Raw genomic sequence first — 17,027 nt, forward strand, 5'->3', positions numbered from 1 at the left:
ATGAATGTAACTCAGACCGATAATTAAGGCACACGGCTTTTCCTACCACTGCTACGCAGATAATACACAGCTCTACTTGTCGTTTCAGCCTGACGACCCTACTGTCTCAGCTCCTATCTCTGTCTGTCACTCTCTCTGTTCCTCTATGGTGAAATGATCTTTTAACCTCCACATGATCTGCTGAAACCATCTCAACATTCAAGAACCAGCTGAAAACACATCTGTTTAGAGAGCACCAATCCACACTAAATGCACTTAATATTTAACAATATTAAAAAATTGTCTCTTCTACGCTAGCTTCTATACTATTCCAGCCACTTTGAGATCTTGGCAGTGCAATACTGCAGATGCTGTTGACTTTTGTAGGACAAATTGCTTGCTATGCTCCTCATTTGTAAGTCGTTATTGATAAAAGCATCTGCTAAATAACTAAATGTAAATTTAAAAATGAATATAGTACTTTGTCTTTTAATAAAGAATTAAATACATATCCTGTGATAAGAAACTTTTATATACTGTATATGAAATAAACAAAAATATTTTATGGACCCCTATACACAATTGTTAAATGAGCAATTAGAGCTTGGCATTTTTTTATATTGGCTTTTTAATTGTTGTTATTGTTGTACTATTAATAAGAGAAAGGTTGAGGAATACTAAAGAGGTGGATGCATAACTAAAGACCCGAATTATGCATTTAAGGGTTACAGACAGACAGACAGATAGATAGATAGATAGATAGATAGATAGACAGACAGGCAGGCAGACACAGACAGACCGAAAGATAGATAGGCAGGCAGACAGACAGACCGAAAAATAGATAGGCAGGCAGGCAGGCAGGCAGACAGACAGACAAGACAGACAGACCGAAAGATAGATAGGCTGGCAGGCAGGCAGGCAGGCAGACAGACAGACAGATAGATAGACAGACAGGCAGACAGACAGACAGACAGGCAGGCAGACACAGACAGGCAGGCAGACACAGACAGACAGACAGACCGAAAGATAGATAGGCAGGCAGGCAGACAGACAGACAGACAGACAGATAGACAGATAGATAGATAGATAGATAGATAGACATACAGACAGACAGTTAGGTAGATAGACAGGCATGCAGACAGACAGGCAGGCAGACACAGACAGACAGACCGAAAGATAGATAGGCAGGCAGGCAGGCAGGCAGACAGACAGACAGACAGACAGATAGATAGATAGATAGACAGGCAGACAGACAGACAAATAGATAGACAGACAGGCAGGCAGACACAGACAGACTGAAAAATAGATAGGCAGGCAGGCAGACAGACAGGCAGACAGACAGACAGACAGACAGACAGATAGATTTTTGAGACACAAAAAGTGACTTTCAATACATTTGTTTCAGTCTCACAACCTGAATAATGATCCCTTACAAATAGCATTTTATACAGAAAAAGTTATTTGATGATTGCTCTATTGCTATGTAAATCTGCACATACAAAATTTTCTAGACAACATTTAGCTTCGCATCATATTTCTTATGCAGCGAAATTCCCTTGCCTTTTTTGTCTATATAATTTGACTCTGGTCATGTTTAATAATTATATGTAAAATATAATTTTGTTGGTAAATAAATAAATCAATTGTCATTTTGAGTTACATTACTGCTTGTTTTTAAAATAGCATATTCATTATGTGTCCTGAGGGAAAATGGGCAGAATGATGATATCAGCAAGGGGCCCCTCAGATATCCTTTTGCACACTAACACTACTCAGGGCTTTTATTTTGAAAGGTCTCTTGTTTATTGTGACGAGAGGTAACACGTGACTTAATTCACCGTCCTGACTATTTGTTTTCTTTTCCCCGAGCTGATGCGCAGGTAACAACAGTTTTACAGAGTTTTATCGCTGTTCAACATTTTGTTCGTAAACTATACATTCGCATCATATTTACTTGCTAGTACCTTATCGCATGTTGTATTATCAGACAGCGAAATGTTTTCGTGTTGTTATTTGAGCTGAACCATCATTTGTGCCTAAAAATATTCACGTTCAAATATCCAAGCACGTGAGACTTGTCTTCTACTGAGTTAATTCAAAATAAAAGTACATTTATTCACACCCACACACATGTGCTTGTATTTACATTGACCGATTATTTTATAGGTTATACAACTGCGGTTCAATGCAGTGTTCGTACAAGGTGTTTGAAGTACTTGAATTTGGCTTTTTCAAATTTAAGTACCGGAAAACCCTGGAAAATTGCCATTTTTAACAAGAGGTGCTTACAATGTGCTTGAATTATAGAACATCGTTAAATACGTTGTTTAAATTGGTTAATAAGCTAAATCTATTTATATATTTTCGGGGAAAACGCGACGACACGCCAGTTGTCCGGATGATTTTCACGACTGTCGGTTACGTTAATGTTTCAAAAACATACTGTACATTCTTCTGCTGGTGCAGACGAAACACTGAACCAACATACTGTGACAGTGTTTCGACACGCACTATTCACGACCAGGAGAATCAAATCGACGAACAAATGACTCTTATGAGCCGGATCTTTTTAACAATATGGGCAGAAGTCCAGGCCGCTGTTGAAGCAACGCATAGACGGCGCTGTCACATGGCATCTGTTACTTTTGGCAGCGTTGTTTAGAATGGGCCAATCACAATCAGATGTTACTAGAGGATTAAATATATATATATATTTAATAGATACTGCTGTGGCGGATTTAATAAGTATGAATCCTTGCAACTATCAGTTTCAATTACAAACTACTCTCCAGCGTGAAAAAATTAGATGAGCTGTAAAACATTCTGAGATTTGAATGCAGATCAATGGAGGATTTAGTTTTTTGAAAGCTTCGTGTCTCACAAAATAGGTTATTTCTGACAACATTTGTGTCAATATCAAAATATGTTGACAACCATGTCCCTTGACATTTTTAGACATGGAAAAGCTTTCAAATAGGCAAAAAAACAAAACAAAAAAGAAACAAAAAAAAAAAAAAAGAAAATCCTTGTCCCCTTCATCTGGTACACCACTTCTATGACATTTTAAGTTATTTATGTGTTTATTTTGTACTTATTTTTAATACAAACATTAGTGCAAGGCCAAACAAGTGTGCAAAAAAGCAAAACAAAATTATTATTAATGATTTAAATGATTTAAAAAGAATGTTTGTCCTTTGATTTCATGGCATTGGTGTTATCAAAGATAAAACCTTTTTTTTCCTTTTTTTTTTTTTTTTTACTCATTCAACCCTCGTTATTGTTAACTTAGTGTTAACTTGCTTCATTCGTGAAACAAAATTAAAATATTGCTGCAAGCAGCTATGACTGGCACAAGCACAACTGGTCCATTTCCACCCGGTGGCTTTCGGAAAACAATGCAAGGTGGACACATGCATTTGGCATCTGACATTATTCTAAACAATTTTGAAGCAATTTGGGTAAATATAAGAGGACTATTTTAAAGTCTGTTTTAAGAGCCACACTTCCTGCTGCCAGGTGGCGGCGCTATGACTGTGACCCAAAATAGTCAAATCCATGTGATTAGCCCCCAAGACTAAACATACATCTCAATTTTGATCTAAATCACACATTCCACATAGGGACACTTCCTCTTTCCCATTTTTCACCATTAATGCCTCGCCATGGCAACACCGTTCGATATATTTCAAAATCTGTTCGCAATTTAGCATCTTCAATGTCTTGGCATAATGTTGTCTAAATGTGGTGACAGTCTCATGAATCACCTAGGAGGAGTATTGTAAGATCAGAGACTGCTATATTCAAACAAATAAAAAATGGCCGACTTCTGTTGGGCTTGGTGAGAACTATATACACTATATTGCCAAAAGTATTCGCTCATCTGCCTTTAGACGCATATGAATTTAAGTGACATCCCATTCTTAATCCATAGGGTTTAATATGACATCGGCCCACCCTTTGCAGCTATAACAGCTTCAACTATTCTGGGAAGGTTTTCCACAAGGTTTAGGAGTGTGTTTATGGGAATTTTTGACCATTCTTCCTGAAGCGCATTTGTGAGGTCAGACACTGATGTTGGACGAGAAGGCCTGGCTCGCAGTCTTCGCTCAAATTCATCCCAAAGGTGCTCTATCGGGTTGAGGTCAGGACTCTGTGCAGGCCAGTCAAGTTCTTCCACACCAAACTCGCTCATCCATGTCTTTATGGACCTTGCTTTGTGCACTGGTGTGCAGTCATGTTGGAACAGGAAGGGGCCATCCCCAAACTGTTCCCACAAAGTTGGGAGCATGGAATTGTCCAAAATCTCTTGGTATGCTGAAGCGTTCAGAGTACCTTTCACTGGAACTAAGGGGCCAAGTCCAGCTCCTGAAAAACAACCCCACATCATAATCCCCCCTCCACCAAACTTCACAGTTGGCACAATGCAGTCAGACAAGTACCGTTCTCCTGGCAACCGCCAAACCCAGACTCGTCCATCAGATTGCCAGATGGAGAAGCGTGATTCGTCACTCCAGAGAACGCGTCTCCACTGCTCTAGAGTCCAGTGGCGGCGTGCTTTACACCACTGCATCCGACGCTTTGCATTGCACTTGGTGATATATGGCTTGGATGCAGCTGCTCGGCCATGGAAACCCATTCCATGAAGCTCTCTACGCACTGTTCTTGAGCTAATCTGAAGGCCACATGAACTTTGGAGGTCTGTAGCGATTGACTCTGCAGAAAGTTGCCGACCTCTGCGCACTATGCGCCTCAGCATCCGCTGACACCTGCTCTGTCATTTTACGTGGCCTACCACTTCGTGGCTGAGTTGCTGTCATTCCCAATCGCTTCCACTTTGTTATAATACCACTGACAGTTGACTGTGGAATATTTAGTAGCAAGGAAATTTCACGACTGGACTTGTTGCACAGGTGGCATCCTATCACAGTACCACGCTGGAATTCACTGAGCTCCTGAGAGCGGCCCATTCTTTCACAAATGTTTGTAGAATCAGTCTGCATGCCTAGGTGCTTCATTTTATACACCTGTGGCCATGGAAGTGATTGGAACACCTGAATTCAATTATTTGGATGGGTGAGCGAATACTTTTGGCAATATAGTGTATGTACCAAGTTTGATGACTATAGGTGAAAATGGGGGTGCTACAGAGGCCGTCATACACGGCCATTTTAAAGGGGGCACTACAAAGCCCCCTCTGCAACTTTTGCCCAGTCCTAAAGACTAACGACTCTGTGTGTGCAAAATTTCATGAAATTTTAAGCATGCCAACTGCCTCAATAACATCCAAATATAGGAAGAAAGGAATAATAACAATGTGTTGCCATGGCAACAGTATTTAAGATATCAAATATCCCTTCGCAAATTTATGTCAGCAGTGTCTTGACATTATTTTAATGAATTTTGAAGCAATTTATGTAAACATAAGAGGGCTATTTCAAAGTCTGTTTAAAGTGCCATACTTCATGCTACCTGTTGGTGGCGCTATGACCGTGACCCATAATAGCCGCATAAGTGTGATCTTGCCACATTACCAAACATACAGCTGGAGTTTCATAAAAATCATACACTGCACACAAAAGATATAAGGAACTTCCTGTTTCACATTTTTAGCCATGAATTTATTGCTTTGTCATAGCGACACCATTCAAAATATCAAAAATCCGTTCACAATTTAGCATCTACAATGTCTTGGCATGATGATGCACAAATTTGGTGCCAGTCACATGAATCCCCATGGAGGAGTATTTAAAAGTTCAGAGCCTATGATTTTCAGAAAATCAAAACTAGCTGACTTCCTGTTGGGCGGAGCTAATGACTGTGAGTATGAAAGTTGTGAAAATGGGGTGCTACAGAGACCCCCTTTCATGCCCATTTTCAAGGGAGCGCTACAGAGCCCCCCCTGCATGCCCTCCCCTCTGCCCAGCCCTAATGGCCGACGACTCTGATGTGTGTGCAAAATTTTAAGAGTTTTCACGCATGTTAAGTACCCCAAAAGTACCGAAAACCTTGAAATAATAATAATAATAATTCTTAGAAGAACAGTAGGGCCTCTGCACTTTCAGTGCTTGGGCCCTAATAATAATCCTTAGAAGAGCAATAGGGCCTCTGCAGTTTCAGTGCTTGGGCCCTAATAATAATCCTTAGAAGAACAATAGGGCCTCTGCAGTTTCAGTGCTTGGGCCAGAATAATAAAAGAAAGAACAACAACCCAGTTGTCCTTTATGAATAAAAACAATGTCAACATGTTACAAAATGTTTACCCTCAGCGTTTATGGGCAGAAACTGAACTGAATGGAAAATTTGAATATTTTGGAAAGTCAACATTTTTTGAGAATGACCCATTTGCAGTTTCGGTCAGTTCCTCACATAAACCTCTTGTGTGACTGTAGAAAACATGGAACATAGCACGAGTCATATGGACTACTGTTTACGGACCCCGTTATTCACTTTTGTTGGAAAGCAGAGTGCATTTTAAGGGAGCACACTACAATTGCACATCAATTTCGTCATGAATGAACCAAGAATGGTTACTGTGAGAATGTGTAGTTAAAGATGCACATTGAGATATGTTGCACTTGTAATAAGTGGTATTTAATACAAATAAATTAACTGAATAAAGTATTTTTATTTAAAATGAACAAATAAAGAATTTGTTTTATTAACATCTCGAGCATAGTCCTTGAAAACAAATAAAAATGTGCTTGAAAAGTCCTTGAATTTAACTTTGAAGCATCTGTACGAACCCTGTCAATGTCTTGATGTTGCTTTATGTGTCCTTAGAATGGATTCCCATGGAAGTCAGTGCACCTGCAGTGCCCATCGCTCAACACCAAGCGTCCATCAAACCCTGGACGAGATGGACTTTGAGAGAGGTGCATATCTGTCCTTACAAATAGAACTGTGGCGCTACCATAATAGTACCAGATGGTATCCGATGGTAATACCATGATATTGAATGATTATCAAATTCATAACTTGGTATTTACATGATACTCTAAGGTACTTTCGCAATGGCACATGTTTAAAGAGCACTGGTATATAAAAAGTATGATAATAACATGGTACTTTTTTGTTCGTTTTGCATGTTTTGGGTTTTGGTTACATCCTTATATGTCCTTTACACAGTGTAATTTGAATTGTCTGTTTGCAGGTATTTGGTCAGCAGCTATGGATGGAGATCTGGAGAGAGTTAAATCATTTCTCAAAAAAGGGATTGACCCAAATATGCGGGACCAGGCAAACTACACTGCTTTGGTTTGTTATCATTTTATAATTCACAATTAATTCAAATAAACACCCCTTGCGCACCTGGAAGGTCTTGCAACCTTCTTCAGGCATAATTCACCACTAAATCAGGTTGGGTTGAGTACTGATACAGGTTTCCCAATTCAATTCGGATTCACAAGCTCTCAATTCGATTTTGCTTACATATAAAATAAATTCTCTCTCAGCTAATGTTCTTAATTATAAAGGAAGCTTCTAGGCAACCCTCCTACTAGGTACAATTTGAAAATATTAATTTTACAAATTATATTTTATCACATGTTTTTCATCAAAGTGGTTACATTTGAGCTTTTGAAAAAATTTCAAATTCAGTCTATTCCATCAATTAATGTTTCGAAATTGCATATATTATGTTGCATATATATTTTTGTTGAATTTGTATTTTTTACTTGCATAATTTGTACTATTTACAAGTATTTCCACTGATATGTTGAACACATGCTTAATCAGTACTGCTTCTTTAAACCTGCGTGAAGTTGGCCCCCCACCCAACGCAAAACGTCGGCAAAATAGTCTCAATCGTTTGTGCTGTTTGTGCTGGTTTGTGCTGTAAACATTTTCGTTTGTGCTGCTTCGGTTTTTTAGATATTAAAATAATATTTATAGGTCATTCTGAGGTCATTCAGCCCCCCACATGCTCCAAATTCACCCAAAATTGGCTCAATCGTTTGTGCTTCGTTTGTGCCGGTAAAAGTTTCGTTTGTGCTGCTTCGGTTTTTAAAATATTAGACATTGAATTACAGGCGATGACGTCACCAGCCCCCCCACATGCTCCAAATTCACCCAAAATTGGCTCAATCGTTTGTGCTTCGTTTGTGCCGGTAAGGTTTCGTTTGTGCTGCTTCGGTTTTAAAATATTAGACATTGAATTATAGACGATGACGTCACCCCCCACATGCAATATATAAATCACTTACCCCAAACCTTTGAATGGTTGTGTATCATGGTTTCCACGAAAAAAAAAAAAAAGCAGCACAACTGTTTTCAACTGATAATAATAATGAATGTTTCTTGAGCAGCAAATCAGCATATTAGAATGATTTCTGAAGGATTGTGTGACACCGATAACTGAAGTAATGATGCTGAAAATTCAGCTTTGATCACAGGAATAAATTAGTTTACTATATATTCAGATAGAAAACAACTGTTTTACATTGGAATAATATTTCACAATATTACTGTTTTACTGTATTTTTGATCCAATAAATGCAGCCTTGGTGAGCAGAAGAGACAGAAGAGAGATGTATGTATTTATGTATATATATATATATGTATATGTATATGTATATACAGGTGCATCTCAATAAATTAGAATGTCGTGGAAAAGTTCATTTATTTCAGTAATTCAACTCAAATTGTGAAACATGTGTAACCACACACAGACATGTCAAGGAAGTTGGCTACAGTTGTCGTATTCCTTTTGTTAAGCCACTCCTGAACCACAGACAACGTCAGAGGGTCTTACCTGGGCTAAGGAGAAGAAGAACTGGACTGTTGCCCAGTGGTCCAAAGTCCTCTTTTCAGATGAGAGCAAGTTTTGTATTTCATTTGGAAACCAAGGTCCTAGAGTCTGGAGGAAGGGTGGAGAAGCTCATAGCCCAAGTTGCTTGAAGTGCAGTGTTAAGTTTCCACAGTCTGTGATGATTTGGGGTGCAATGTCATCTGCTGGTGTTGGTCCATTGTGTTTTTTGAAAACCAAAGTCACTGCACCCGTTTACAAAGAAATTTTGGAGCACTTCATGCTTCCTTCTGCTGACCAGCTTTTTAAAGATGCTGATTTCATTTTCCAGCAGGATTTGGCACCTGCCCACACTGCCAAAAGCACCAAAAGTTGGTTAAATGACCATGGTGTTGGTGTGCTTGACTGGCCAGCATGTATGTATGTGGAAACTCGTGACTCAATGAATTAAGCCAAAATGATTTTACTTTTGAAATTGAATTACTGTGTACTATCGAACATCAATTAACACAAATAATGGACCTTTAAAAACTTAAACTTTTTATTTATTTGATTTATCACATGTGTCCAGATGCCAGGCTTAAAACTGCATATTCCCTTTTTTGTGTTTTAGAGAACTTGTTGTTGTATTTAACTGTTTCAGGCATGAATTCAATCCATTTCTGAAATGGAACTTCAAGATCAAAAGTCCAGCAATCTTTTGGTCTGGGTGAAAGGGGACCCTGGCTCAAAATCAGTGTCATCACTACTGCCATTTGTTTCATGATCACATTCATGAGTAAACCCTAAAGCAGTCCAGATGTTGTGTCTATTTAATTTAACAAAAGTGTACAGAGCCTTTTCAGTGATCTTGTTTTCTAGCTGCTTACTAAGCTCTGTCCAGATGCTCTGATTAGGAGTAGCTATGTTGCCATTTTGGACTATGGCCTCTTTTGATGAACACAGGACAGTGAAAATGGAATCTCTGTCGACTGCTGGTTTCTTGGGCATCTGGCATAAGCAAAACATAATTACCCACTTACCCAAATAATCCTGACACAAAAAATGTCATGTTCAGTATAAACTTATTTTTATGTATTACTGTATTGGTCCGAATATAAGGATAATATAATATAGTAATAATATATAAGGATAATATATCTTATATTAGGACCAATATGGTAATGTTGACCCCTAGACGCACAATGTATTCAAAAAACTAACATGGGTCACTTGTACAACTGTAATTAGCATATATTAGTATTAGCAATGAGTTTTCTGTTCAATAAACATTGACAATCTTAGCTCTCTTGAATGTTGTACCATTATTCTTGAAGTTAACAAATAATATTGTAACTGACAGTGTTAAAACATTGTACTTACATTAGCCAGAATTTTGATTTAGTAACGACTTTTGTAGTTTGATTTATATCGACTTTTTCTCTACTAACTCTACACTAATTTCCACAAGAACATCTTGAACAGAAGTGTCACTTGCGCCTAGTGATGGCAGTGAAGTGTAGCAGATGATACTCCATGTAAATAAATAAAAAGTTCAATCAGGAAAGACCAGTGAATGAAATAAAGATAATTGTTTATTGAACAAATGATGTGATGATTAGTCTTGACAGAAAATCTTCAGCAATTCGACTCTAAAAGTGTGTTAACATCGAGGAGATTTGCACTTTTGTTCTCGTGCTCAGAGCTGAGCGAAAGTGAGTGACAGAAAGAGTCCGACAGACACCAGATGAATATTGAGCTGCTGCTGTCTGAACACCAATAAGTTTTTAATAAACACCATAGCGACTACAAAAACATTGATAAGAAGGAGTTGTTGTTGTATTAAAACATCATCATCCAACATTTTGGTAAGAGATTGAAATGACAAACCCGAAATAAAATGCTCACTGCTCATAAATTGTATTGACTACACACAAAACAAGAGAGACCTATTTTAGAAATATATAATATAGTAGCCTAATATATAGTAATCAGAATGACCGAGACTGCTACTAACCTATATTTGATTATTGTGACCATTAAGTGATCTATTTTATTCCGTCAGTATTGTATTCAATAAATATCAGCATTTATAATTCGGCTGTAATTCAATGTCTAATTTTTAAAAAACCGAAGCAGCACAAACAAAACTTTTACCGGCACAAACGAAGCACAAACGATTGAGCCTTTTTTGGGTGAATTTGGAGCATGTGGGGGGCTGAATGACCTCAGAATGACCTATAAATATTATTTTAATATCTAAAAAACCGAAGCAGCACAAACGAAAATGTTTACAGCACAAACCAGCACAAACAGCACAAATGATTGAGACTATTTTGCCGATGTTTTGCGTTGGGTGGGGGGCCAACTTCACGCAGGTCTTCTTTAACACTATTGGCATCAGCTAGTAAGCGCATATAACGAGAGAAGACGTGCGTGGTTTCATTAGCACATTCATGTGTGATGCGCATGTTTCTTTTTGTTGTTGTTTTTAATTAACAACTGACTGTTAAAAAAAACAAAAACAACAAAGTGTATTAAAAGAGACACAAGGATCAGTGGATCTCGTCTTTGGACACACAGAGTCAAACCAAACTTTTACTCTCAACACGCATTGAAAGGACCTCTGTGCTTTTAACTTATTCTCCACTATACTACTCAATCACTGGTGAAATCTGAACATTTACATACAAGATCGAGTCAAGATCGATCTTGGGATTTAAGAATCGAGATCGTTCAAACGAAGATCACGATGCATCAGAAAATCTATATTTTTACCCAAGTTTCTTACCTGATGGACTACTTAGCAACTATAATTGATTTTTGGACTGAGTTTGAAGCGATTTACCTTTGCAGTTGCATCAACTTGCTGACATTGCTTACTAATCTTATTCTAACAGTTATTCTTCACAAACCCCATTTATAGTATTGATCATCATATAACACACAACCCAGCTCACAGATCTTCTTTCTCTGTTGTTTAAGCATTATGCTGGTCGAGCAGGTCATCTGTCAGTGTGCGAGTTACTTCTGGATTATGGAGCTTGTGCAAACGTCCAGACCCGAGGTGGTGCAACTCCCCTTCATAGGGCAGCTTACTGCGGTCATCACAGTGTGGTCAAGCTACTTTTACACTACAGTGCTGATCCCTGCCTGACTGATGATTATGGAGCTACACCGCTACATAAGGCACTACTGATAAGCACAGCTACATTTTAGAACTTAATTTTATTTCATATGCAGTGGATTGTTTGTATATTGTCAAAGGGACAGTTCACCCAAAAATTAAAATACATTCCATATCAATTTGACTTTCTTTTTGCATGGAACACATAAGGAGTTATCTAGCAGAATATCCAAGCTGCTCTTTTCCGTATAATGAAAGTGAATGGGGATTAGAAACTTGGGAGAACTGTGTGGAAAAAAGGATGTGTAAATGAATTTTCATTTTTAGTGAACTACCACTTTAAGGTTAGTGTGTGTCACAATATTTGATTGTGTAAGTTTCATAGTGAGTTTGTGTTTGTATGTGCATACAGGCTGCTGATCAGGGCCATCTGGAGATGTGTGAGCTACTGGTGAACCACTGTCCAGCCTTACGAGCTGTGAAAGATAAAAGATCACAAATACCTTTGGATCTTTGTCCAGAGAAGAACACGCTTTGGGAGTTTCTGAGGCCACCACAATGACCTGACCTAACCTACATGTCAGACCTTTGGCCTCCTAATGAAGGAATGTGAAGAATCAAGGGGTGTAACCACCAAAGACACTGAGGGGGAAATGTCCCGGACAATATTGAGATTAGTGGTCGATCGGTATGGGTTTTCAATGACTGACTCTTACTTTTCTTAAATATTTGGATACATCCTGGAAAGAACTGATTCAAAGCAGTGCCTTTGTGACACAAGGTGTTTTATGGCTGGAAAGACGAGTGGAAAGTGTCTTTATGGACACCTAAGCTGCTCCTAATATTGTGTAAGCCTATGAGAATTGATCCTGGTTTTAATGGATGACCAAAAGGGCTTAAAGCAGTGGTACAATTAGCCAAGACACTAATGCTTGTACATTTCTTTTACATGAAGTGACATGGTCAGGCTGTACTTTACGAATTGTCCAGTAGAGGATGCTATTATCTTATTTATACTGCATTATTAATAAAATACACCCACACTGCTGCCACTGTGGAGCTTGAAAGACTTACTACATAACAGACAATTTGGATGCATGATATATTGGTATTGGCCAATATTTAGCAGTTTTTGATTATTGGTCTAAATCTAGTGATATTGGAATATCATAGATAATATCATGGCTTATTTTCCTAAAAATCTAGGCCAATTGGTCAAAAAGTTCTTTACTAGTATAAATAAAATTGTGAACTTTGTTTGAAACCCTTCCCTATCAGTGTGCAAAAATTTTAGTTTTACAACCTGATAGCTTACATCAAAACTTGTTGATGATGTTCAATGGTGATTAAAAGTCGTTAAAAAAAAAATATATGTGAAAAACATTTCAAACTGTCTAGGTGGTGTAACTGTCCAGAGATTGTAAAAAAGAAAGAAAAGAAAAAAAGTCCCATTAAAAGGCTGATTTTTGTATTTATTTATTTTTTTGGCCTAGTAGTTTAACACATGTATTAAAAATAAATAAGCAATTTTGTTTTAAAATTGTATTTGAAAAACTTTTGTTTGCCAGATCAAACTCATCTTTATTTGTCTTTGACAAAATTATATCATAGCACACAAATTGCATTGTTTACTGAGAATGAACCATTTGCACCTTTCCCTTCCACATTTTATTTGTTGAATTAGTTTAATGACATCTAGACATACTGGGACCTTTTACATTCACAATAGCGACAGGGATCTCTTTAGAATTTGTTTGGCTGTAAAGTTTGTTCCTACTCCTTCATGTCTGTCTGCATACCATATTAATAATATCAATCCTTCAGTTGAAATCATTTATTTTAATTATTAGACTTTATTGTTCTGTCCAAGGCCTTATTGCTCATCTCTGTGGGTGTGCGTGCATACACATGTGTTTCTTCACCACATCCAAGGTCTTGTCTGGAGAAAGGCCAGCTTCCATCTGGAGCTTATTGCAGCTGACGCCATAATACACTGTGTGCAAGGCAGGAAAGCATGTATCAGTGTGAATGTTGTGTGTGTGTTCTGGGAAAGGGATGTGTATATTGCCTATGCAAGTTAGCTCTCTTATCCTAACAAGAGTGATTAAAACTCCTTAACTGGCTGATAATGCATCTCCAAAAATCGCACCTTTAACTGATGCCATTCTGACTGGGTCATGGGAAAAATGGACTACAGACCTCATTCATTACAAAACAGGCCCTGTGTGCATATGGCTGCAAACACTGCCATGGAAAATGCAGCCTAATACACTACAGCAGTCTGACTGATTCATTGCAGATGGCATGGGCAGCATTCGAACAGAAACATAGCCAGATGCCGAATTCAAGTCGATGCTTGATTCTGGGAGAATTTAAACAATCACTCAAAGAGACTTTCCACTGCCTTGTGTTTGCCAAAGAGCTTCTCATAAAATCAGAGAAACAAGTCATGACCTTAATGTGCAATAAGATGAGAAGTAGGAGAATTGCACTACGTTTTGATGTGTGAGGTTGTGTGTGAATAAAGGAATATCTCACACTTGATGTGGTAAATACTCTCTTGCAAAGTCTGGAACTGATATCAGTTTGAAGTTTAAAAGAGTCTAACCAGAAAAGTGGGAGTTTCTTCATTGTTTGGTGATGTCGCAGTGTTTTAATTTAGTTTAAAGCCTTTTTCCCCCACTTCAGCTATGAACTCTGATGCACTCTAAAGATAGATGGATGGATGTATTATAAATTTACACTATAAGATATTGTACTGTTATTTTAATTTATGCAATAATTTTGTAATATATTTTTCAGTATTTCAATAATTTCACATTATTGTTTCATTTTATTTATTACTAATTGTTTACTCAGTAAATATATGATTCTCTATGATTACATGAACACATCATTTATATCAGATGACAGAGACACTGATTTTGGGTGCTCTTTCTTTAAAAATGAAGTTGAATATAATACTAACTCAATTAAGTGGCATTAAACAAATGTTAATCCACAGTATTCCTAAATCCCATGACCCTTTGCGGGCAATGTGGGTGGAACTTCCGGTTAAGCGTAAACAATGGTTATGTTATGTAGCAGCATTAAAAATGGCAGAAACTTGAGACAACTGATCACAGAATTATAGCAAGGTGATATTGTCCTTCCCTACCTATCTGTTAATGATTATGAGTTTGAAGATGATGGCTAAATATCACAAATAGATTACATTTATTGTTCTTGTGTAGGAAATAACAATGTCTTAGCAGCCACACAATAAACTGTACTGTACAAAAAGAACTACATGCAATACAAATAAACATATTTATTTGGACATACATTATACACATTGTACACAAAAATTCATTGTTCTCTGTAAAGCAGCTATCAAACAGAATGTATTATTAAAAGCACTAGCTGTACAAATAAATGTAATTGATACTGAATTAATGTCCACACTGTTTTCCAAATCAACTTTCCCCTTAAGGGAAGACATGCACATTCTGCAAAGACACTCAAAAGAAAGTGAACTGCAGGCAGGAAAAATGCAGGAAAGAGGAAAATCTGAATATAGTTAATTTCAAACATGATAAAACATCTCACTACTGTACATGTCTCATCTAATAATTACAGTCTTCCACTGCAGAATTTATCCATTTAGGATCACAGCATGAAAACATTTGAAAACATCATCACTGCTCACAGACAGTTCAGGAAAAACACTGTTCCTTTTTATACTTGGTAATAATGCCATTTCAATACATGAAATGGCATTATTTTTTGCATTCACAAAAAAAGGTGGTTCAATAGAAATGAACAAACTCAAAGTTTCTAATGAATTTTCAGCACATGTACACTCACCTGTTAGCACAATAATGCTATCATTTTTATCAGAATCAGAATGAGCTTTATTGCCAAGTATGCTTACACAAGGAATTTGTCATGGTGACAAAAGCTTCCAGTGCAAAGTGTATGCAACCATATATGCATACATACAAACATATACATTTAAACAAATATACATATAGTGATATAAAAATACAAAAATAAGATATTACAGATAAAAAAATAAATACAATAGAGCAATAATGTTGTTCGAATATTTTATATACAGTTATGTGCAGGTGATGTAATGTATTGAAGAATAGGTAGGATATGTTAAAGAATATAAATGAAATATGGATATAAGTAGGAATGGATGGACTGAATATTGCACATGGTTGTATTGACAAAAGGAAAGTATTTGGGGGCAGTTTTAACTGTTCATGAGGTGGATGGCCTGAGGGAAAAAACTGTTCCTGTGCCTGGCTGTTCTGGTGCTCAGTGCTCTGTAGGGCCGTCCAGAAGGCAACAGTTCAAAAAGGAAGTGTGCTGGGTGAATGGGGTCAAGAGTGATTTTACCATCCCTTTTCGTCACTCTGGATGTGTACAGTTCTAGCAGGGTGGGTAGGGGAGCGCCAATAATCCTCTCAGCAGTCCGAACTATACTTTGAAGTCTTCTGATGTCTGATTTGGTAGCTGAACCAAACCAGACAGTTACTGAAGTGCAGAGGACAGACTCAATGACTGCTGAGTAGAACTGTATCAGCAGTGCCTGTGGCAGGTTAAACTTCCTCAGCTGGCGAAGTGATATCCTTCATGTGGGCCAACACCAGTCTTTCAAATGACTTCAATACCACAGATGTCAGAGCGACGAGTCTGTAGTCATTAAGTCCTGTGATTTTGGGTTTCTTTAGGGACAGGGATGATTGTAGAGAGTTTGAGGCAGCAGGGAACTTTACACTGCTCCAGTGATCTGTTTAAGATCTGTGTGAAGATGGGCCAGCTGGTCAGCACAGGATTTTAGACAAGTGGGTGAAACACTGTCTGGGCCCTGTGCTTTTCTTGTCTTCTGTTTCCGGAAGGCCCGGCGCACATCCTCTTCACAGATCTTAAGTGCAGGTTGAGTAGCAGGAGAGGGGAGGAGGGTGGTTGGAGGAGATGTAAATGTTTGTGTGCTGTGTGTCTGGGCTTTTCAGATCTACAGTTGTTGATTCCCTACAGTGTTGGGGGATGGTGTCTTGTAGTTGGTAAAATCTTTCAGGCATCTCCACACTAATGCAAGGTCATTAGCTGAAAACTGTTTTTTCAGCTTTCAGAATAGCTTCTTTTAGCCACTCTATGTTTTTGGCCTGATTGTACAAGATTGTACCCCCACTTCTGTAAGCATTCTCT

General features: G+C 37.8%; 1 protein-coding gene and 1 long non-coding RNA gene across 4 annotated transcripts; both read left to right on the forward strand.

The window, feature by feature from the left end:
* The first annotated feature begins 1,785 nt into the window (after positions 1-1,785).
* Positions 1,786-14,286, forward strand: LOC127415488 (ankyrin repeat domain-containing protein 39-like). Of its 3 annotated transcripts, none has more exons than XM_051654273.1 (5): positions 1,786-1,859; positions 6,760-6,851; positions 7,130-7,233; positions 11,687-11,890; positions 12,241-14,286. In XM_051654273.1, the coding sequence occupies exons 1-5, from the start codon at positions 1,852-1,854 to the stop codon at positions 12,388-12,390; spliced, it is 558 nt and encodes a 185-aa protein (XP_051510233.1). In that variant the 5' UTR covers positions 1,786-1,851; the 3' UTR covers positions 12,391-14,286. The 3 variants fall into 3 exon arrangements, with proteins under 3 accessions (XP_051510233.1, XP_051510231.1, XP_051510234.1); XM_051654271.1 differs by lacking the exon at positions 1,786-1,859 and adding an exon at positions 4,779-5,052; XM_051654274.1 differs by lacking the exon at positions 1,786-1,859 and having other exon boundaries at positions 6,794-6,916.
* On the forward strand, positions 7,242-8,258 carry LOC127415502 (uncharacterized). Its single transcript, XR_007892946.1, has 2 exons — positions 7,242-7,956; positions 8,090-8,258. It is a non-coding gene; the product is annotated as an uncharacterized LOC127415502 (long non-coding RNA).
* Positions 14,287-17,027: the final 2,741 nt, after the last annotated feature.

The sequence above is a fragment of the Myxocyprinus asiaticus genome, chromosome 24 (assembly GCF_019703515.2).
Source record: "Myxocyprinus asiaticus isolate MX2 ecotype Aquarium Trade chromosome 24, UBuf_Myxa_2, whole genome shotgun sequence".
In the NCBI taxonomy this organism is placed as follows: domain Eukaryota; kingdom Metazoa; phylum Chordata; class Actinopteri; order Cypriniformes; family Catostomidae; genus Myxocyprinus; species Myxocyprinus asiaticus.